A 23,362-nucleotide genomic window follows, 5' to 3' on the forward strand; every position below is an offset into this window, starting at 1 on the left:
TAGTTATAACGTTGGGTATTTTCTAAAGCGCAAGGAGAACTTATAATTGTTTTTCAATCAAAACTCCTATTTACTACCCTGTAAGACAGAGAAAAGCAAAATAAATCAGCAGTAAAATGTTTTTACGTTTAGAAGATACCAGTTGATTATTGGAAGTCTTGCCGATTCCTCTAGCATTACACAGTTTAGGTAAGCATAGAAAATATACTTTAATTAAATATTTTTCATTATTTTGTGTAAACGTAGTTTATAAATTATATAATTAATTTACATTATATATTTAGTGTAATGTAGGTTCAAGGTTTTCCTTTTTGTAAAAAAAAAAATAAATTCAAGACGGGGATTGATTTCCTGTTTCCTCTCTTGGCGTCTTCTGATTGGTTTAGCAGCCAATGACGCGCCCACACGCGAAGCTCTGATTGGTCAACAGCTGTGAACCAGGTAGTGGTGGAAACAACATTGCACGAGCTTGCAGTTTACGGTCCTTGCAGTTGTAGGTAAGTAAAGTCCAACGTAATTGGATGCAAAGCCTGAACAATATTAGTGAGGAAATGCATTTTGATCCATTGTTAACTCATCTGAAAGCTCAGTGTACTTATTAATGGAATAATAATAAAAAAAAAACAGTGACCAACGTGAAGGCTCAGTCCCTTCTAAAATGCACTTTGCTCGTCCAGTTCAGAAACGTGATGTAACTGGTCTACTGACTAACACGGACTGTAAAACACAACACAGAATAAAATGATTTATTTTTAAAGCAGATTTCTGAGTGGAGGCTAAATCATGTGAGTCACCAGAGCAACAGCAGTGAAGCTGGATTTCATTCAGTAGGCCACTGTAGTTGTGCGTCACTGGCACCATTGACACACAGTCCCTGGACACTTGAGAGAAAGAAAAAGGATATAATTATCTTCTTTTGCTGTAAATAATGGGGTTGCACAGAGATGGTCCTGTGTCAGGGCTATTACTGTTTGTGCCCTGTCCTTTTTGTGAAGTGCCTACACAAAAACAAAGTAGTCCAGTGCTAAAAAAATTGTAAGACGAGTTTAGAAACCTGGCTCAATCTCAATTGAGAAGAGCAGAATTACTTTGAAAACGTATTTAGTTTTTGAGATAGTAAATGCTTTTACCTTGTTGCATCCCCTTTCTTAGTTGTGTCTTTTAATTATGAATTACACAATCGGGACGAGAGATCATCTTTAAAATGGCACTACCCCAGAGATATATGTAGGATATTGGTGTTTCAGCATGAAAAGGGCACTGGTATTCCTATCACCATGCATCAGCAAGGAAGCTGCTCCTGAATCCTGTATGTTTTATTAGAACTAGTCTACTCCAGCCTTATTTAGCAAATGTTAATGAGTTTGCAAATGTAAGAAGGCATAATTATTTTCTTGCAGTTACTTCAGACTCATTTGGTTTTAACTAATTCTGGTGAAAACCAATGCATTCTAATGTAACAGTCTTGCATGGCTTCATGAACGTTATGGTATTCAACATTTGCTGAACTTTTGTTTAAAATAATCGAGTGAGTTTTCATTTTGAAGATTTGTTTTTTTTAGTACTGTTATTGTTTCTGTTATTTTGACAACCCCATTTTACTGAGTGGGCTAGGCTGAATAACAGGAACACTTTTGTGTTTAAGTCTGTCAGGTTAAACAGCACCACAAATGATCATACAGGTGAATTACCACCTCTCTTACACTGTTTAGACATAAACTGTCTTGACAGTAATGAAGGGATTTAGTGCCGCACTGTTTGAGAATGTATTTGTTTTCCCTGGTGTACCCAATCAATACTCAGTGTGCTCATTTTCATGAGACCCCAACAATATATTTCAGTTGCGTTTTCTACTCCAGACAGTATTCATCATGGAAACGCCGCTCTTTCCCCGAGAGTCGGCCCAGTTTATAGCAGAGCGGAGTCGGGATGTATTTGTGGAGGATGAGGGAGTGCAGAAGGCGGCAGAGATGCTCTACGGACTCCGACACAGCGACGATCTGACTGCCAGTGGCTGGAAGAAGGCAAATCCACTGGCCCCAGTGCCCACATCTGACCAGGGGAGTTTGTCACCAAGGGCCACTCAGAGTGCTAAATGTTTCTTTACTTTATCCATAAGTAATGAATCAGATAGAGGTTTTTGTTCAGAGGAAATAAGGTAGTAGTGCAATAACACAATAAAAGTCAGTAGCAGGGTGACAGGTGATGATCCAAGGGACCCTTATGAAGAGGGAACACAAGAATCTGAGAGAGATGCATGAATGATTATCTCATTATTAACAGGAGATGTGACAGGAATTACTTGTGTCAAGATAACAAGGAGATGTTAGCTGATTTGAAATTGAGCTGTTCAGTGGAGATTAAATTTCAAACATTTTGTAGCAATGATTAAATGTGACCATATGTATTTTCAGATTTACATCACTGGATACAGAATATCTTTGGATTTTAGGATGTTAGGTGATCAGTTTTAGACATTTAAGGCATATGGCTCAGGAAGAAAAGGTTTGTCCCAAACACATTCCCCAAAACCGAGGCTCAGACTGAAAATGATTAACTTCTTTGCCAAAACTCCAAACCATGTGCGCAAACGTGCTCCTCATCACATGCTTATCCTTCAGATAATCAAATAAACGCTAATGTGAACAGTTCAAAACACTGCCATCAAAAGTGTCAGTGTGTGGTTTGGATTCGTGAGTTCTGGTTACATATTCAAATGTACACAAATGTGTTTTTTCTGTATAAAATGGAAAAAACTATGTGGGAAAACAATCTGCATGTTGTGTGTGTACTGTGTTTGTGAAATACTGGTCAAAAAACAAATTTAATTAGAGAAAGTCTTTGTACTTAGTAAGACATTAGAGACTCTCATATATTAGATAAGGTTCTTATATTAAGTGAAATCTGTCCCAGAAGTATTGTTATTAATAATAGGAAAATAAGAAAGGGATGTCTATATTCATGAGTCTCCATCACTAGTTGGCACACTGAGAAATTTAAGAAAACAGAACATAATCTCTTCATCAACTGGATGCTTTTGTTTTTCTTCTTTCATTCATAGTCATGTGCGTCTGTTCTAAATGCAGGCATTGAACTGGGTGTTTGTGGTAGACACCATGAACTTCTCCTTTTGGCCAGAGACAGAAACTCAGCAGTGTGAAGTGACCTATAAAGGGACGACATACACAGGCTACATGACGCTATGCGCTGCCATCACCAGGGCCATGGAAGAAGGTGAGAGCGCACATACCCTTTTTCACAGCAGACATTTTTGTCATTAGTGATCATTAGCGTAGGGGTACTAACGATGGCTCGGTTCAATCAAGTGTCCCGGTTAAACCAGCATGCACATAAGTGAAATGTGTTCGGTCTTCTGTACACCTCTGCTTCCACTGTGACAAGTCAAAAAAACGGTATTCACCGCACTTACACAAAAATAAACCATTAAACTTGATTAAAATAATCTGAGTGATATCAATATCTGTATTATGAAATGTTTGCCACATTGTGCTCTTTCACTCTTACATGACACCTTTGCCTTTTACAGAAACTGACTGATCCTTTCTGTTAGTTGGTCTCCGGAGAAAAAGAAATATATTTTGATGTCTCTCCTTGTCCCTCTATTGTGTGTCATTGCTTATTATTGCGTATGCGCCCTTTCCTTGAACTTGGGCTGCTGGCAAATTGCTTGTTGCTCTGCATGCGACTGTGCAACATTTATAATTAGCATGAATGGGTCCAGATATGAACCAATTATGGCTCGTATGGAATAGTGCTCTCAATGTGTGGTCGCTGTGGCCTTTATAATTACAAGAGAGTCTCTTAGAAACGCACAGGTAGCTTTGCTCCGGAGTGTGAGACTCAAGGGTTGGCAGCGTGAGATCAGAACAAATTATGTCTTTTGCACCTCTTGCAAAAAAATGTCTGCTGTGAAGTTAATATTCTTGTTATTACAGCACATTATAACTTCATAGCTTAGTATCCTTTAGAGTCCTCCTTCTCTCCAGTAGTTCCTGTGTAAAGATACATCTCTGTCGCTGCTTCTTCTCCACACTCCACAGGTATACCCATTACTGATCCGAAGTACTTCTCTCAGATGAGCGTGGAGGAGCTGGGACATGTCCTTCGATCAGACAATGAAACACCCATGCCGATGCTTCAGGAACGCCACCAGGTTCTTACTTTACCATGGGAATATGCAACAGCCGTGACACTAGGAGAGTAATGATGCCTTACTCTGGGGCTGCTTTCAGTAATGTTGCTTTACTGTCACATCTTCAGTCCAGAGAGGACATCTCGAGATTATATTTCTGCTTTCTGTTAAAATTATACGCTCGCCTCAAAACAGTCGTCTCAGCGGTAGTGTAGCAAAAACAAAAGAGGCGCTTTTCAGTGGAAAGACGAACAGATGTTATAAGAAAAACTGTCCGTATCATCTCATCTCTAGTCAGCCGACTGTGAACCCTGCGTCCTGTTGTGTTCATATATGCCACCTTGTGTTTGTATTCAGATGAAACTCGAGCCTTAACCACGACACTCTTTTTAGTGCTGAGATGATTTTATTACAATTTCCAACATCTTTCTGTGTTTATTTTCGTATTACATGACGCTATAGCTCAAATGATCATTTTGTTTATCAGTGACACATTATATATTAAATCTTTCCAACAAGGTGCTGACTGAAGGCGGCCGTGTGCTGCTGGAACATGGCGGAAGCTTCCGTAGTTTTATCCAGCAAGCCGGAAACGACGCCCGGAGGATGGTGGAGCTCATTGTGGAGAAGATCCCTTCCTACAGGGACGAAGCCACGTACGAGGTTAGTGCACCCGCTGTGAAGCTGTCACAATTTTCTTACAAACCTCTGCAACCGCTCTGCAATTGTAACTCATTTACAACGTATTAGATACTAAATAAGCATAATTTATGTATCCAAGGACAAGCCCTTCGAATTGCAAATATTAAAAAAAATAGCTTTGACCTTTTTATCTTTTAAATATTACCGAGTGCAATCCAGTAGTGCGCCCTTCAGTCTTCTCTCACAGTTATTGTATGAAAAATGAATGCATTATACAATTGTGCTGCCAGTTTGAATTCACAGCAGTGTAAACATAGACACAATGTATAAAACATCTCGGAAACATATAGGAAATATATGTGAACTGAAATTAATGTATGCATTCAGAGAAAATAACCTGTGATGTGAGAGTTCCACCTCCTGGCCAAAGATAGTGTGGCAAGTTTCGAATGCTCTCGTCTTGTGTTACAATCAGTGAATGAGTAAATTGAGTTAGGTATACACTTTGCTGTGTAAAAACACCTCTAGTAACAAATGGCCTTTTTTTTTTTACACAGGGGAAAAGAATCTCATTCTACAAGCGAGCCCAGATCCTGGTGGCGGATTTCTGGGGCGTCATGGAGGCCAGAGGACAGGGAGACATCATTAGCATGGACTGGCTCACCATGTTTGCTGACTACAGGGTTCCTCAGGCGCTTGTCTATTTAGGAGCACTACGATACTCTGACACACTGATGAAGGCGTTGAAGAGCGGTGAGGCAGGAGTGTGTGGGTTCCTCTTCTGGTACAAAATAAATCACTGAGAAATTATGAGCTCCAACCACGTGTGTGTGTCTTGCTTTTCCCTCAGGTGAGCTGCTGTGTTCAGGGGACCGGAGAGAGGTTGAGATCCGAGGTTGTTCGATATGGGCCGTGGAGCAGATTAAAGAATGTCTTTGCAAGATGGTGCGGGAGAGAGACGGACAGACCTGCGCTGTCAACTCCGCAATTATCGACTTCTACCTGTGGCCTTACGCCAAGCAGCATCATAAAGAGATGGCCCACATTCCCATACACCACACACGCTGTATTTACTACTGATGAGCTGTCTGGCAGCTGCACATACAGTAGGCTGCTCCTCACGGTGTGCAGCCTTGGCGTCAGTGCCATTCTCTGGGATGAAGCCAAACATGTCTCTGTGCCAGATACATGTACAAACAGGCTTCTCTTTGACTGTAACGGACACAAGTGTCAAGATTTAATAGAGTTTGTCGGGCTTTATCAGTTAAATGTTTACTGTTGATCATGTGGAACATTTCTAACAAACCTTTCTTTCTATGTAAACTGTGTAAACATGCACATCCAGGCGGGATGTGAACTTGAAATAGCACTGGTCTGACAGAAACTAAAATAAAATATATTGTTTGGATGCTTTGTGTTTCTTTTTTTAAGCGATTGTTGCAATGATTTGATTTCTGTGGATCATATTACCTCCTGCATCATCTCCTGCTGGATTTATAAAGCAGTAAACCTACTGTTAGTCAATGAGGGGATCTACACACTTGAGTGGTAAATAAATAAATAAATGGATAAGCCCAATGTTTAGACAGGTAAGCACTAATTAAATTAAAAACTTATTTTAGGAAAAGAAATTGACAGATAAATTTGGGATATTTTTTAAAAAGTAAACGCATCAACACACATAAACACACATTTGTGTCAAATAAAAATCAAAAATATAAAAAATAAAAACGTATTGGTATTCTAATACATAAAACTTGAGAGAATTTAACCTTATCAATCATTACTATTAGGTTTTGGCCGTTTAATCAAACGTTTATTTCAGTTAGCTATAATTCAATATCTATTGTTTTCAGTCTGTATCCTCCAAATATCAATAATAATCTGTGAAAAAAAGAAAAGACCAAATAAATGCCTAAGTAGCCCATATTAATGGGAAGCATCTGTCTCGGAGGATGGCGCTGTTGCCTTCACGGTACCGCTTGCTCCGTCCTTGAACGCCTCTTCCTGCTTTCCTCGACTGCTGCGGCGGTTTCCCGGGCAACCGAGAAGCGACAACAAACGAGATGGGACGAAGTAAAGAAGAAGAACAACAACACGAAAAATGACGACGAGGGTAAATAAACCCGCCTGAACCGACGCCAGGCGGATGGTTTTCACAAGTTTTAGTCAAGTGGCTCGTTTTAATTTCTTATTAAACAAGTTAGAGAGCTCAGATAACTCAGCTGGGAACAAAGTGTAACTCCGTTACTATATACTTCGCGGTCATGGGCGAGGAGTGTGTCCGGGTGGCGGTCCGTATTCGCCCTCTGCTGCCCAAAGAAGTCCTGCACCATCACCAGGTGTGTGTTCGTGTGGTGCCGGGCTCCGGGCAGGTGATGCTCGGCACGGACCGACTCTTCTCTTTCGACCACGTGTTTGGACCGACAGCCAGCCAGGACGAGGTGTACGAGTCCGGCGTCCAGCCCCTGGTGGAGTCCCTGGTCAACGGCTACAATGCAACCGTCTTTTGTTACGGACAAACGGGGTCGGGCAAGACACACACACTCGGAGGGGGGACCCAGGGTAAGTTGGGTAAATCCAGCCTCACTGTTTAGCTACAGTGTTTAGAAAGAAGCCAGATAAGAGCTGTAGTTTTTATTCATGTGGACTATCTATAGTGATCACGGTATTGTGTGGAAAAAGAGATGTAACCCAACCAACCCAAAAGATGTATCTATTGTTGTACAACATGTACCTCACAGCAAATTGTCTCTCCCTTACGAATCCCGTCTTAGATGAAGAGGGGGGAATTATCGAGCGCGTGGCCCAGGATGTGTTCTTGTTTCTGGAGGACAAGAGGAGTGACGGCGTGGAGGCCACGGTGCAGGTTTCATACATGGAGCTGTACAGAGAGGAGCTACGAGACCTGCTGGAGCCAAACACTGTCCACAAAGAGCTTCATATCAGAGAGGATGAGAGGGGAAACACGGGTAATTATGATCTGTCTGACTGGCAAACAAATAAATAAATACCACCACAATAAAAACTACTTAAAGAGGAGCTTACACTCACTTCACAGAAAGTCCTTTCTTTGCTTAAAAAGGATCGTTGTGTGTTTTCAGTGGTGGTGGGAGCCAGAGAGGTGGTTGTCGCCTCAGCCGAGGAGCTGCTCAGCGTTCTAGAGATGGGAAATGCCCTCCGCCACACGGGCACCACAGGAATGAACGAGCACTCCAGTCGCTCTCACACCATCCTCACCCTCCAGGTCATCCTGGGTTGCCGCAAAAACAACTCCTCCGTGAAGTCTTTCCGCTCCTCCAAGCTCTGTCTGGTTGACCTAGCAGGTTCAGAACGTGCTGGAAAAACTGGAAACACTGGGACGCGACTCAAAGAGTCTGTTCATATCAACACAGGCCTGCTTGCGCTGGGCAATGTCATCCGCGCCCTCTCTGACCATGGTCGCAGTCGCCGTGGTAACAGCTGCAGCAGTGCACACATACCGTACCGTGATGCCAAGATCACCCGTCTTCTCCGTGATTCACTGGGAGGCACTGCACACACGCTGATGGTGGCATGTGTAAGCCCTTCCCACCACTTTGTAGCTGAGACTCTGAGTGTCCTGCAGTTTGCATCAAAGGCGCGTCACATTCGGAACCGTCCAGGAGCAATGACTTCTCACACAGAGGTTAAATCGTGCTCCACAACCTGGCACCCTGGTGAGGCTCGGCTAGGCGAGCTGGAGTTTGAGGTGCAGACACTGAGAGAGCTTCTGAAAGAGAAGGAGAGAGAGGTGGAGATGGAAAGAGGGAAGACAAGGGGAAGAGGGGAAGAGGAGGACAGTCACATCGGGGTGTCTGAACCACATAAGAAGACGAACCAAAAGGAACCATCACAGTACCTCCTTTTAGCGCAGGAAGCTGCAGCTCTGCTAGCAGAAATATCTTCTCCAAGTGTTTCTTTCAGGCAGCGACTGCGAGACTGGGAGGAGAGACTGGCAGCTGTCGATCAGTCAGTTCAAAGTGAGGATAAGGACTGTTCAGAGGAGGGAGGAGAGCAACCTGGCCATGTTACTATTTTAAAACTCAGAGGAGAACTCAAAAAATGCCAGGTAATTATAAAAAGTTTGAAAAGAACATTATGATAAAAGGTCCCAATGATTGTTGTCACGAAGCTGCGGAGGTCATCCAGAAAAACACACACAGAATTGGTTTGACTGCTAAAATAAACCCTAATATGTTTCTGTTATTTAGCTTAACCACTAAATTCAAAATAATGGAAACATGTGTCGGTACAACGCAATACAATTCAACTGTACAACAAACCACAGCCTCCAAAATGAACACACAGCTATCTCAGTTATTTTGAACAAATCCTAAATACCACAACCTTTAAGATTAAGTTATATTACAATGCATTGGTTTTCACTAGTTTACCTAATGAACATGGTGCTGTTCATACTGGCTTAGTGGCACCATATGCAGAATTAAGCCATTGTTAATTCCTTAAGGTATTCCTGGGTCTCCGTTTTGACAAGTCAGATTTTCCACCGCTGCATCTTTTATCTCCAGGGAGCCTAAGATGTGTTAATGCGAATGGAAGTAGTATATGTATTGGATTAGCTGAGTTAGACAGCTAAAATAGCTGGTTGGACCAATTTATTCCTTTTTGTTCTGACTTGTTTTTCTCTCGTATCTTCAGGAAGTTCTTCATATAAAAGAGGAGCTGCTGGAGCAGAAAGATGCAGAACTGAGACGGTTACAGAAAGAAGTGGAGGAACTTCTTGACGAGAGAAAAACCTACCTTACAGCCTCAGAGGAAGCAAAAGAGCGTATTCGTATACAGGTGAGGAGAAGAACAGAGAATACTGCCCTGTAACTATAACATGGCGGAAAACAATACTGCATTCAACACAGGCTTTTATCTGCAAATGAAGCTTCAAAATTGTCCTGGAATTTAACAGCCCCTTCGCTGTTTTTCATCCGTTGTTTTAATGTGAACGTTCAGACCGAACACCTGATCAACCAGCAGATTCTGATCGATCGCCTTTGCAGCGACCTCTTGACCTTTCAGGGGGCAAACTCAGGACAAACAGTGGAAGCTATTGGGTGCTCAGACAAGAGACCCCACAGTGTCCCTCTGATGAGACACAGCAGCGTCCACAGGCCTCCCAGGAAGGCAAGTAGCACCATTTTTGTTCTGTGAGTTTTTCAGTTCTGCCAGCTGCACTCGAGTTTTCCTTGAGGCTTTGAAAACCTCATTTACTGAACACCGTTGCTCCATAACATTTATATGTGCATCCACACGCTGTTGTTCATGGCTGTGCATATTTTTGTCCAAACACCGGCGTGTTTGTAGATTCACTCCAGCCCGCCAGCCTATTCACTGGAGAGGGTGATGGCAGCTTTTAAGATGCGTGGTCATCTCCTGCTGGCTGAGATCGAGGAAAAGGATGAAGTGTACTGTCCATTCATAAAACGGCAGGCAGAGAGCGACGAGAGGGGTCAAGAGAAGGAGGAGAATGGCAATCTTGGGGGCGGAACTGGATTTAGGTGAGAGGCTGTATATTTTCTTCAGAAGTGGTAGCATTTATTCCTCACCTCTGCTCACTTTTTACAGCAGTGACCTTCTATGCACCACTGTGGAAGGACAGAGTCAGTAAGGGGTTTTGTACCACTGGTGACATGCTACATTTTTGGTGTGACTGCACTTTGTGCGGCCAGCCACCTGCCGGTTCGGACAACAAAGCACCTGTTTGATGCGTTTAAGTAGACCTCTGAATGTCAAATTCACATTTTTATACAACTTTCAACCAATAGAAACCTTTAAATGACTAAAAATAGTATTTCAACTCTGGCAGTCTGCACAATAATAATGGTGAAATACAGGTGAAAAGAAGAAGTTGTCACGAAATACTGAAATCTGTGCTCTTGTGCACCTCAAAGCCTCCTCATCTATGTAGATCAGATTTTCGGGCATATAGTTCATCTCTGCAGGTTCAAAGCAGAAGGGAACCAGTCTCTTTTAATATACACAGTAAATGTTTAACAGTTTCTCCCTTTTAATACAAAAAAAGTGTGTGATCTACGTTTCACACATCAGTAATCTTTAGTTCAGAAGATATATTTTTTTCACACAGCAGCAAGTTGATCTGAAATCATCTGCCTGTGACGTTATTTCAGGCGTTCTTTAAATCGAACTTGGACCGGCCGGCAGAAGAAGTCAGCTCGAAAAGACAAAAACACCCAACTCAATCAGACATGTGCTGGAAACCAGAATCCTCAGCGAGCCACAGGTGCACTTTGTCTTGCATTCTTTCATTTCCTGTTTGTTTTGTTTAGCTAGTGGCATGTGTCCCTGCCTCCGATCTCTTCTGTTTTCTGTTCTAAGGGGATATGTTGTATCCAGAGGTGGTTTCCTTTTCTTACTGTCACTAGCTGTTCTTTCTCAGGCACAGAGGAAAAACAGCTCAAACAAAACCATGTGAGGAAGCTGGGAATAAGAGCCAGTGTCACTGAGAGAAGGATCCAAGATCTGTCAATCAACATGCGCATGAAAGAGCAGCTCATTAAAGAGCTTGACAAAACTGGTGTGTTAACATAATTATATTATGTGTATCCCCGAGATTTGCTGAGATGAGACAAATGGAAATGTTTGACTGATTTTTCTTGTTTTCTTAGTTTAACGCTGCTTCCAGAGGCTTTAGTGGAATTCAAAGTTTACAAAAGAAATTTGATGATGTACAAAAATGCACACTTATGACCAGGGTATATATAATAATATAATGTCATAATTGCATTATCAGTTATTTATTTTACAGATAATAATATCAGTATATAAAGAGTCTTTCTGTGCTGTTTCCAATGGATGGGCTAATTACTATTTACCTTACAAATGTGTTCCTTGTGCAGGCAACAACTGTGCAAAACCAGCAAATCATAATGATTTCTGATGTCTTTATGTGTTATCTTTAATACTGGATCTCTAAATGTTTACTTTTTGTTTCTCAGACAAGCAAACTCAAGCAGTGAACAGACACGACAGGAGCAGTGGCGATGGCCGGGAAGACGTCGTGTTGGCGAGACTTTCCATGCAGAGCCAGCAGGTGCGAGAACAGATGTACCACAGCCTGCAGCACATGAGACTGCAGAGAGCACGGCTTCAGACCAGTCTCAGGCAGCTGAGAGAGACCGGTGACAACAACAAAGACCTCCACCAAAACGGGGTTAGCTGCACAGCTACAACAGACATGTTATCTAGATCGTTGAAAGTGTAACGGCCGTCTCTCAGCATGGGTAAATAATCAGTGACTTTTATGTTGCAGAGCCAAAGTGCAGGAGATCTGAGTGCGTCCAAAGACTCTCACTTAAAAGAGACAAACAAAAAGGTAAACTATTGTTACATACAGCTCCTCAATCTAAAATTAACCGTTTAAAGTGTTTGTTTTTTATACCTTTCTTTTTCCTGATACCACATTTAACATCATCTGTTTATATTCTCTCCTCACTGTAGCTGTGGGACAGTAGCTGGCTGGAGGAAGAGGAGGAGCGGGTTCTTCAGAAGAGAGCACAGCTGCAGGAGCTGGAGGAGGAGCTGAGGAGGAGAGAGGAGGTGCTCCTGCGCAGGGAGGCCTGTCTGCAACAAAAAAACAAACTAGAGATCAAGATGCTGCGCTCCAGTCAGGTTAACCTGTGTTTTTGTTATAATTCATTGAAAATATTGTGACAACTTTTTTATTTTTTTTAAATGACACTTGGATTTGAATTCACTTGCTTTTCAGGCCTTAAGTCAGGACCTGCTGCACGTGTCAGTGCAGTTGGAGTCTCTGGAGGAGAAGCTGCAGAGGAGCAACAGAGTGAGGAAGACTGGAGGAGTTACTATAGAGGAACTGGAGAAAGAGAGAGACATGCTCAGCAAGAGGAGAGACGCTCTGGACGCCCAGCTGAAGGACAACAGAGTGCTCACACTGGAGGTCAGACTGTGTGAATGATGTAAAACGATCATGGGTATTTCTTGGTGCATTTTATTGCTTGCAATTCCCTTTGCGCTCTTTGATTTGTATGTGTTTGTGCAGGAGGAGCATTCCCTTCTGCAGCTGGAGGAAGCCATAGAAGCTCTGGATGCAGCTCTGGAGTTTAAAAACAAGTCCATCCAGGACAGACAGGAGAAGCTGTTAAGCCCTGACTCCTCTTTGCATCAGACCCAAAGCAGTGACCTCTGTGATGTCATCGGGAAGCTGAAGGAGCTGTCGCCACCTGAGGCTTTGGAGCTGCTCATCAAATATTTCAACAAGGTAATATACCTAACTGCAACATATAAAGGCTACATGCCCTTCATTTGAGGTCTGTTCAGGTGCCTCATGATGATGATGCCGGTTCTCCCTTTATGTACCTGCCTGTTGATGTGTGTTGGGCATTTGGTATTGCCAAATAATAAGGCTATATATCACATTTTGAATTGCTACAGTAAATAAAATATACTAGGAGATAATTCTGATTTTCTCAACATAAATTCATTCAACAAACATACTGTGCGAGGTAAATTAAGAACCTATGCATATGCCATTATCCAACTCTGCTTTGTGCCTTTTGAAGCCAGGCCACAACATTACCACATTCTTATTATTTATTATTCGATTCAAACTGGAGTCGTGCGACACATAGTGCCCCTGGGTAATGTAGTTTAGGTGCCATTATGAATAGACAGGAGAGGTTGCAGACTGCTTATGAGCCCTGATACACCAGTGTATTGGCCCACTTAAAGCAGAGAAAACAGTGACATGCTTTATGCGGGTGAGGAGACACAGGGAATGAAGTGGTGGGCCGCTGCCCCCTATTGCTCCCTTGTGGCTTCAACACTTCCATCCTTTTTCTCATTATTTCATATTCACAGGTAAATTCCTTGTGCCTGCTGTGTGGCGTATGGTGTGCTTTGCTGAAACATTTTTTCTTCTTCTATTATTTACCTTCTCTTGCTTCTCTCTCGAGGTGAAGCTCTTCTATGAATCAGAATCTCAGCTGCTCTATTTCTTTATTGTGAATGCAGTTATACTTCCTCTTTCTTTCTGCTCCCATAATGCTTCCTTTGGCTGCCTGCATTTTTTTTTATGTTTTATTAGTTTAATATTGTGGGTTTTTTTTAAAGACTATGTTTTTTGTGTTTTCTTTACACTTTACTCCCCTCTTTATCAGGTTGTTTGTCTTCGTGAGGCTGAGCGCCATTTACATTTGCGTTGCGAAGAGCTGGAGCTTCATGCTGGAGAGCAGGAGGTGGTGCTAAGGGAGATGGAGGCTGCCATGCAGCGTCTGGTCCTGGACGCAGACCGCAGGCTTACCCAACAACACAGAGATCACCAGAGCAACATCCAGCTACTGCTACAGAAACTTAAAGGTGACTGGAATATGTCAACTTGTCAACTTCCTGTCCCTCTCCATGATGTATATGCAGAAATTGTTAACGAAGTATTGCTGATTAATTTAATTTTATCTCTCCTTGTGCTTGTGTGTGTGTGTGTATATATAGAGAGTGTTTCAGGGGAGGCACAGGAGGCTAAAGGAGACAGACTGCAGCATCTGGAGAAAGAGCTGTTTTTCTACAAAAGCACCAGTCGACAGCTCAAAATGAAACTCAAAGAGCTCCTCAGTGATGCTGTGCGCCCTGATGGCCAGTCCTTACACCCACAGGAGCACAGACACGTGCACAATACGCTGATACATGCAGGTGCAAATGAATCTCCTGCTCATCCTGAGAAGGGTCAGACAAGTACACGTATTTCAACAACATACACAAAAATACATACTGAGCAGACAGACAGAAAGACACATAGCTTTGAGAACAGAAATGCTGGCCATCCACAATGTTCCTCTTCATCTTCTGACCGACAAGCACTCAAAAAGACAAAAACTCCTGAATACAATCAGATACAGGCCCAGGGGAGGAGTGTAAGCAGTTCATCGGGGGAATGTTTAGAGATGACGCCAGTTCGACTGTGCCGCAGAGAGCTGAGACAGATATCTGCAGCGGACCTGCAGGTCTCTGGTTCTGCCACAAGAAGGCGACAGTCTGTTGTGGACACCAGCACTGAGTCAATGGTGGAGGACTCTATAGAAGTGTCCAGAAACGGTGACAGATGATCACTTGCGTATCTATTCAGTGGCTTTACGTAGATGGTAGTACTCACATTTAGTGTCTACTCACGTACTGCTTGATGGAAAATACTTGATTTATGGACTCTGTTGGGCTTTAAGGTCAGTGATAAGTGACCAGAAGTGTATTAAATTACTTCATGTAACATCATAATCATATAATTACAGTGAGCAATATGTGCAGAACAACTGGAGCAGTTGATGTTCCTTGACTTTTTTATGTCCTTTGTAGAACACATTCTCCATGCCACTATTGACGCATTGCCACAGGATGGTAAACCCATGAAATGTGAGAACTTTATGACGTTGGGAGAAGAAGATGGACTAGTTCGTCTCCTTTTATTTGTCCGTCTTCCATGTCGGTCACACGTTTCCCAGATCATATCACTGCTGGATGTTGTTTATAACAGAAAGTGTTCTCACGGCAGAGGGAAACTCTCTGTTTTGCAATGATAGGCTGAGTCAGCTGTTGTCACGCACAAATACAGCACTGCACTTCCCATGTTGTCCCTCTCCCTACATTATTTGGAAATCTTAAGTGTGGTTCTTGTCCTAGAAAAATCTTTGTCATGCCATCAGTTATTCTGAGGTGAATAAGTTGTATGCATACCCTGTAAGAAAGGGGTTTATGATGTAAGAATCAGCACTTTTATGATACTACTTCTATAGTCAATACATTAAATTATTCTGTCTTCACCATCTACATCCATTAAATCTCCCCTTTTGCAAACACCAGTAGTTCAGAATACACTGTAAGTTAGGATCTTAAACCTGTCGTTAAATATGATCAAAACAAACTTTGTCTTTTGTCTTCTTAATTTACACTATTGAGCACTTAAAATGTCCAGTAGACAGAGTTTATTATTCTGCATTACAACTGTGATAAAAATCTTTGTAGACTTTTTTTTTTTTTATTTATTTATAGTTTTTGATATAAGATTTGTGTGCACTTCAGGTGCTGTTCATTGTATGTTGATTGCAGTGTAATTAATTTCTTTCCACATTTTCCACTCCTGTTACACTAATATATTAAAATTCCTCAAACGCATGTGTCACTGTTTTGTGGTTATTGTGTTGGCTCATTCCTCTGAACCTCCATTCATAAATAATAATAATAATAATAGCTTGAAACTTATTTGATTTGACAGAAAATAAAAAAACAAATTTGCGGAATAACACAAAATAGATCCGATAACCTTTGAAAGAAATTAACAGGTTTCTTTTTTTCTGCGTTTTAATAGGAAACGCTTAACAATTACTTTCAGCCAATCACAGCCTTTATCCTTTTTGGCTCCGCCGGGCTGCCGTACACGGTTAGACAATCGCTGGTAGCATAACCAACGGTAACGGCAGTACCTCCACGACCAGGTAAAAGTAGGAACTTTTCTTGTGAGTTGTGCTTCTTCATCGCGGGTCAGTGAGTATATTAAAACACGAAAGGCCACCACGGGTCCGTGAATGTATTTCTGAGTGGCATGTATCGTTACTTTTGCACTTGTTTAGAAGCTAACACAGCGCCGGCTAAGCGTTGAATAGTTAGCTTGGTTGTGTTGCTGCTAAATGAAGCTAACTTAGCTGCGTCAGACTGTTAGTAACGGCACGGTGCAAATCACTTGACATTGATCTGCAACACTGTCCGTCTTCATAAAACACGAAAACGGTTCAGTCTGTTAAATTGTTATGAATGTGCTGCTTGATATATAGTGGGGAATTGTTAGAAAACAGGTTGCGACTATGAGCTAACTCGCTGTTTTATTAACTCAATTAATATTCATCTGTTTTTTTTCTCCATCATATAGTTTAATTAATCACGATGGCATCGTCTGCTATGATCACCGTCCCTACAACCGCCTCCCGCTTCGCCCTGCTCCAGATAGACTCGGATTCGGACTCCGACACCTCGGAGCCGGGGAAGACCACCACCAAAAACGGACGGGACTCCTCCGGGAAGCCCCGACAAGGAAAAGGGGCCGGGGGCAAATCAGCTCAGGGCAACGACAAGAAGAAAGACAAGAAGAAGAAGAAGAAGGAGCAGCAACAGAGCGAGGCCAATGAGGTGAGGTGAACCTATGCCCCTCTGCTTCCTTGTTACCTGTGTTATTAGGTGACACAGATAGTGATCCTGCCCTTCAGTTGTTTCACTTCGCCCGAACAGAAACTGCATGGGTGGTTGCAGGCACTTCTTTTTTGCAGCAGAAAGGAAGAAAAGTATTGCAGCTGTTAAAACGGGAAGAACTGAGCTTTGTGTTTTCGTGAAATCTGACTAAGATCAGTGTCACTTCATGAGGTACACTAGGGGAAAACAACGGCTTTGTAATTTAACACTCCTGCACCAAATCTTAGCTTGGTGTTTACATTTTGGAGGTTGTCTTTTTGCATTAATATCTATAATTGTATTGCCTTGTACCAACACATTTCTATTATTTTGACAATCCCACTTTAGGTTTAGGTCTAAATGATAGATATAGTGTTTAATGCAAGGCAGTTTAACTGCACCACAAACCACATCCTCCAAAATGAAATGACTGCCTGTCATATTACTATACTGTTATATTATAATGTAATTGTTTTTCACCGGTGAACCTAATAAACTATTCAGCTACTGTTAATAAAAGCTAGTAAAGTATTAAAGTGTCTTGGAGTAGTGAGCGTATCCTTTAGTTCAGTGTTTTTCAACCACTGTGCCGCGGCATATATATATATCTATCTGTCTGTCTGTGTGTCTGTCTGTGTGTGTGTGTGTGTGTGTGTGTGTGTGTATATATATATAAGACTTTTTTCTTTGTGTTTATTTGATTCCTGTTCAAGACACTTTGACAAGAATGACTTTATATTGTTAATATAGGCTACAGAGTTTCATTTTTTTAACATTTTCAGCTGGTGGTGTGCCTTGTGATTTCTTCAATGGAAAAAAATGTACCTTGGCTCAAGAAAGGTTGAAAAACACTGCTTTAGTTGTGTTGCACCTCATTCAGTATTTAAGGTGCATAATCTCAGAAACTAATCTTTCCAGTTGAATATTTTCAATTATTGGGGTAGCCTGGAGTAAATTATTATCACAATATGAATACAGAGAGGTTCCAGACCAACTTTCCACCACAGAAAAAAAACAAAAAAAAAAACGTGGGCTGAAAAGTTGGTCTGGCCTCCAGGTTAGGTATCGGGAGTATTTTGATGACCTTCATTATCACAGTGCACATATCTTCTGATGGCTACTTCCAGCAGGATAACGTACCACGTCACAAAGCTTAAATCATCTCAAACTGGTTTCTTGAATATGACAATGAGTTCACTGTACTCAAGCGGGGTGGTGGTGGTGGTGGCGGCAGCAGCCTGAGCATACAGGAAGTCATCATAATCCAGATCAGACAGAATGGTGAACTGTGTAATGTTTTTGCAGAAGAGCTGATTAGGATCAAAAAAAAGAAATCTGGAACCGATGCAATTATTAGTTCAGTTTTTCAAATCGTAGGTTTTCACTATCATCTCTAATGTGTAGATTTACTTCATGTCATTATGATATATTAAAAGAATCGAGGTTACATTGGACTTAAAGAGGTTTGTTATTCATTATCTTTGACATTTTATTGACTAAATTATATATTAATGCAGAAAACAGTTTGAATTAACAACACAGAAAATTAGTGTCGCTGCTGCACATCAAAATGTACGTGGTGGATGACTCACACAGCAATACAATAGAACAAGCCCTCGCTCATAATAGTAACTTTTTGTCTCTTGTTTCAATCAGTTACGTAATTTGGCCTTCAGGAAGATTCCTCAGAAGTCCTCTGCCCCTCCGCCCAACATGACGCTGTCTGGAATAGCCAGCGAACTCCTCAGCCCTCCATCAGGGGACCACAGTGTACCCCCAGAGGGGTGGCAGCAGTGGAAGCAGAGAGATGAGCAGGTAAGACGTGACAATGACTCGCGCAACAAATGTGAGACCTACTGAGGCTCGTTTGATCGCCACGGTACCACTGATGTCCCCTTGAGGAGGCTATATTACTTCTAGGTCTTTATTGTCAAGTTGTTTAGTGGTCAGAAGCGAAGGAAAAGTTGTTGCTGGCATCTTCCATGTGTACATGATGTACATTATGCTGTCTGTACCTGATATACACTGTCGTCATTTCAAACTGGTCACGTCTGATATTAGAGGCTGTACCAACGTTCTCCTTCACCTGTTTTCCTTGTCCCTTAGATAACCACAGAACTATATGAAGCTGACTTGGAAAAGGCCTTGATTTTAAGTAAATTGGAGTACGAACAACAGAAACAGGTAAATTACAGAAGTTATGCTGAATCAACAGCTCTCTCTCCGTTATTACCCTAACCCTAACAAATGACAATGAAGATAAGAATAAAAGCAGGACTGTTATATTTCAATGCATTGGTTTTCACTAATGAACAAGTAGGTGAGTCTATTTTAAAGTCATATACTGCACATTTATATTTCGTTAAGAGTAATTAAGACGTTTGAAACCTTGATTATGATCTGCTTTCAACCGCCAGAGCACCACAAACACATCCTCGCCGAAGTCACGAGGGGGAAAAGAGGGTGGAGGGAAGAAGGACAAAAAGAAGAGTCAACAGGCAAAAGACAAAAAGACAGTTTCGCTGCAGGACTTTCAGGCTGAAGGAAGTGCAGGTAATGAGACATTTACTGATCACTTTTCAAAAGCCGTTAAACTAGGATCTTCTGTGCTGCAGTCCATCACACAGCAGTAATTGTATTTGTAATCTTGTGTATTTGTCTCTCAAATTTTTGCATTGCATTTTGTGACATTCTGCGTCTTTTCCCTTTGCAGAACAATTGAGTAAGAAACAAGAGAAAGAGGTGAGGAAGAGGTTATATTAATTGTATACTGTGTATACAGGATCGCATGTGAGTAATTGCTGAGGAACAAATCAGTATTGCTTTCTATGTAGCTCATCCTTTTTCTGCCTCCTGAAGTAAAATAAAACATCATCATACAAAACTAAACGGTACGGGCTGAGTTTTTGCTGAAACAAATCCAGTCAGTTCATTAATAACAAGCCCAATTTATTAATACAGTATCTCAATCTGTTTTCTGTCTACTTACCATTTTCGATTTATAGTCCTTGATTCAGTTATATAGTTATTTAGAGATTACTCATTAACAGTTGGTTAATTATCAAGTTGTTTATCACTAATTTCTCAGCAACTACTCACATTTCGTCGTCACATAAAAACTTCAACAACGTATTCCTTGCTTTATTTATTTTACCGGTCGGTGCACACTGCGAATGAAAATGCTGACCACATTCCATTCCAGGACACCAGAGCAGCTAACGTGGCGCTAGGAGCCGGGCAGGAGGAGCGCTTTTTTAATAAACTGGAAGACGACGTCACTCGCATTATCCAGAGGGAGAAAAGACGCGAGCAGTATACGAACAGCCAGGGACAAGAAGTCAACACCTCCACAGAACACGAACCAGTGAGTGGACAGAGACTTGTACAACAAAGCTCTCCTCGAGCTGTCTGTGTCTATTAGTCAGTAGGTATTAACATGAACCAGGAGTGCACATTCCTTTGAGATTATTTTTTTAAGGTCCAGAGGTACAGCTGTATACTCTCTTGCCTTCTACATCTTAAAGCTTTGTTTGAGCGCTGTTGGAGAGAATACAAATTGAAGTGTGTTGTTTATTACGTGGCAATTTTTTTTTACAGGAGGCCTAACGTTGTCCTGATTTTCTCTTTTCCACCCTTTCTTCCCGTCAGGACCCCCGAGCGGAGCAGCTGAAATATGAGCTGGAGAAGAAAGACCGGGAAATCGCCAACCTTAAGAAGACCATATCACAGTGGGAGGTCAGCGGTTATAAGCAGTTACCCAAATCTTTTTGTATTTTTTGCTGCCAAATTGTCATTTCACCCACTTCACCAGAGAACTTACACATACTCATTTGCCAGTATTTAAGAGCATATGTAAACATATTTTGAGGTAAAATCTTATAAATCTGATAGGAGAGAAGTGAATCTTTACACCGTTCTCCAGAATGAGTCTCCTTTGCAGCATCAATGCCCCTTCTCAGCATCTAGATGCTCGATCAAACTTAACATGTTCATATGTAGAAAACTGGCACAGGAACCACAGAACGGTACTAAATGTGACTGTTAACAGTTGTGGTCTGTTATGGTCCATTTCCTGAAACCCTGCCTGTAGCATGAGATGCTTCTCTATACCTCTCTGTTGTGGCAAATGCTATTACCCCACCATAAACTTCTTTCTTCTCAACTCTGCAGATGAAATACAGAGAGGTGAAAGCAAGAAATGCCCAGCTGCTTAAAATGCTGCAACAGGGCGAGAGTGAGTTGAGCGTTACACAGTAAACTCTCGCTCCTTTCCTAATAAAGACCTGATATGATGTCTCACAATGTTTCTTTCTCCTGCAGTGAAAGACAAAGCAGAAATCCTGCTACAGGTAGAAGAACTAATGCACATTAAAGAAGAACTGTCGTCACAGGTGTGTAAGCGTGTGAGAGAGAGGAAGATGGATTTCCTGTATATTTGTTCATTTATACATATGAATAATGTTTTTGTTGTTTTTTTTATTAGGTAACATTACTACACGCCGCCCTTGAACAAGAACGGTCTAAAGTCAAAGGGCTTCAGTCAGATCAACCTAAACATCAGGTGAGGGTACAATTAATCATTCACTTGTATGAGTACTACTGTGTCACCATAAAGAATCAGAATAGAATCAGTGTTGTGTCTGCATTATTTTACACTGGTCAGAGGTGGGGTGCTGCTTTTGCTCTTCATAGACAGACAGAAATGGTCCCAGCCAGTAAGTCAGGTGAAGTGAGAAAAGTTTCAGTGTAAGGGAGCTGCAGCACAGACGTTTGGTAATAAGAGTAATTTAGTCTATAGCTAGTCTAGGGTTCACATCATTTAGTTGTCATATGTGATTGTTTGATGTGTTTTAAGGTAAAATTAGTAAAACTGTATTAGGTTCATGACTCATAATCCCACTGATGGCATATGTCTGCATTAATGCTTTTTTCTTGACCTTTAAATTACATGTATAGAAATGTCTGTTACACTTTCTTTACCAATAATTGTGTTCTGGGCTTTTCTGGTTGGCAGGGAAACAAGAAAGGGAAGAAAGGCTCAGAGGCGGATCTATGAAGGAAAATACCTGAAAACAAAATGAACAGATGAAGAAAACACTGGCGGTCAGAATCAGGATTTTCTTTCCTGATTTCCTGTCTTTTTGTTTTGTTTTGGATCAGACTCCTTGTCAGCCTATAATGCATGCCCCCCGGAATCACACACACACACACACACACAGAACACACTCCAGACGTGGACAATGTATTACACAACTGAACAAGATTCCCAGAAGCTTTTTTTTTTTTTTTTTAAATGACTGCGTTAAAATCTTGTGTTGAGGTTTCTTTGCACTCTGTGCTGCCCTCTGCAGGAGAGTTAGTGTCACTGCAACTTGAGCTCGGCTCAAGGCTGACATGTGCCTGATGTTTGAATGGGTTTGATGCCAAACTGACAGATTCAGAATCTTAAGTTTTTGTTTTTTCTGTCCCACTGTTAAGTGAATAAAATACTTTTTCAGTGAATAAAACGAGTTTTGTCTTTAATATCAAGATTTTAAAACACGTGTGTGATTGAAAAACAGAATTGAGCAGCACAGTTTTGAGAATGTGTAGAGAGCAACCACAACTTTCTGTAATATGTCTATATACACATACGTATAGTTGTGGAACGCTTTAGACAAAGATTGCAAATTATTAATTAGATTTATAGATAAAAAAATATGTAATGTGAAATTATTTAAACTTTAATTCAAAGAAGAGCTCAAGAAAGGTACAAAATGATGTTTAAAGAAGAGATGTAACTCCCAACACCACTCAAATTAGGGAAGTCTGAGATCATTGTGTATATTTTACTTTTGGACATATTGCTCATCCACTTTAAAAATGTTCATAATAAATAATACCGTTTTCACTAAACTGAAAGGGAAAGAACTCAAATGACAAATTTGTGGTGCGCTATGTCTTTAAGTTGATCCGGTTGCATAACACATTATGTATGAAATGATTTAACCTAACTCTTCACTGAAAGCTTCATAGGCTCGATCGAGACTCAAAAATATCTCTTAATAGCAAGGTGTGGGGGTTTGTGTGTACACCACGCTGCGCTCTCAGTCGGGTCACAGCTGCTTCAGCTCCACACAACTTTCTGTCGAGTCATCGGGACAGACGCGCTCCTCCGCCCCGGGACTCTGCGTCTCAGATCCGCTCATCCTCATCTTCAACCCGGACAACCAGGACTGAGATGCCAGGCTCGATGAAAAATGAACCGAGGGACTGTCACAGGCTCGAAACCGTCCACGTTTCTATCAGAAGCGCCACTGAGAGCAGAGACTTCACGGTTAGAGGAGACTGCACCGTCGGACAGGTCAG

General features: G+C 41.5%; 3 protein-coding genes across 4 annotated transcripts; all 3 read left to right on the top strand.

Annotated features, from left to right (window-relative positions):
* Positions 1 to 289: 289 nt before the first annotated feature.
* Positions 290 to 6,203, top strand: qng1 (Q-nucleotide N-glycosylase 1). The gene is made up of 7 exons (XM_084551124.1): positions 290 to 497; positions 1,860 to 2,057; positions 3,084 to 3,234; positions 4,062 to 4,174; positions 4,673 to 4,816; positions 5,353 to 5,548; positions 5,646 to 6,203. The coding sequence occupies exons 2-7, from the start codon at positions 1,872 to 1,874 to the stop codon at positions 5,873 to 5,875; spliced, it is 1,020 nt and encodes a 339-aa protein (XP_084407250.1). The 5' UTR covers positions 290 to 497; positions 1,860 to 1,871; the 3' UTR covers positions 5,876 to 6,203.
* Positions 6,204 to 7,023: 820 nt separating this feature from the next.
* Positions 7,024 to 14,948, top strand: LOC311493665 (kinesin-like protein KIF27). Its single transcript, XM_084552405.1, has 15 exons — positions 7,024 to 7,360; positions 7,573 to 7,767; positions 7,900 to 8,885; positions 9,476 to 9,619; positions 9,782 to 9,952; positions 10,133 to 10,326; positions 10,957 to 11,069; positions 11,226 to 11,363; positions 11,785 to 11,999; positions 12,099 to 12,161; positions 12,287 to 12,457; positions 12,555 to 12,746; positions 12,849 to 13,067; positions 13,966 to 14,164; positions 14,297 to 14,948. The coding sequence occupies exons 1-15, from the start codon at positions 7,063 to 7,065 to the stop codon at positions 14,905 to 14,907; spliced, it is 3,909 nt and encodes a 1,302-aa protein (XP_084408531.1). The 5' UTR covers positions 7,024 to 7,062; the 3' UTR covers positions 14,908 to 14,948.
* Positions 14,949 to 16,215: 1,267 nt separating this feature from the next.
* On the top strand, positions 16,216 to 22,544 carry gkap1 (G kinase anchoring protein 1). Of its 2 annotated transcripts, none has more exons than XM_084551505.1 (12): positions 16,216 to 16,287; positions 16,719 to 16,975; positions 18,671 to 18,829; positions 19,121 to 19,198; positions 19,432 to 19,567; positions 19,728 to 19,756; positions 20,217 to 20,378; positions 20,663 to 20,749; positions 21,185 to 21,248; positions 21,335 to 21,405; positions 21,498 to 21,575; positions 22,029 to 22,544. In XM_084551505.1, the coding sequence occupies exons 2-12, from the start codon at positions 16,733 to 16,735 to the stop codon at positions 22,068 to 22,070; spliced, it is 1,149 nt and encodes a 382-aa protein (XP_084407631.1). In that variant the 5' UTR covers positions 16,216 to 16,287; positions 16,719 to 16,732; the 3' UTR covers positions 22,071 to 22,544. The 2 variants fall into 2 exon arrangements, with proteins under 2 accessions (XP_084407631.1, XP_084407632.1); XM_084551506.1 differs by having other exon boundaries at positions 16,252 to 16,332.
* The last annotated feature ends 818 nt before the right edge of the window (positions 22,545 to 23,362 follow it).

Source organism: Chelon labrosus, assembly GCF_963514085.1.
Source record: "Chelon labrosus genome assembly, chromosome: 9".
Taxonomy (NCBI): domain Eukaryota; kingdom Metazoa; phylum Chordata; class Actinopteri; order Mugiliformes; family Mugilidae; genus Chelon; species Chelon labrosus.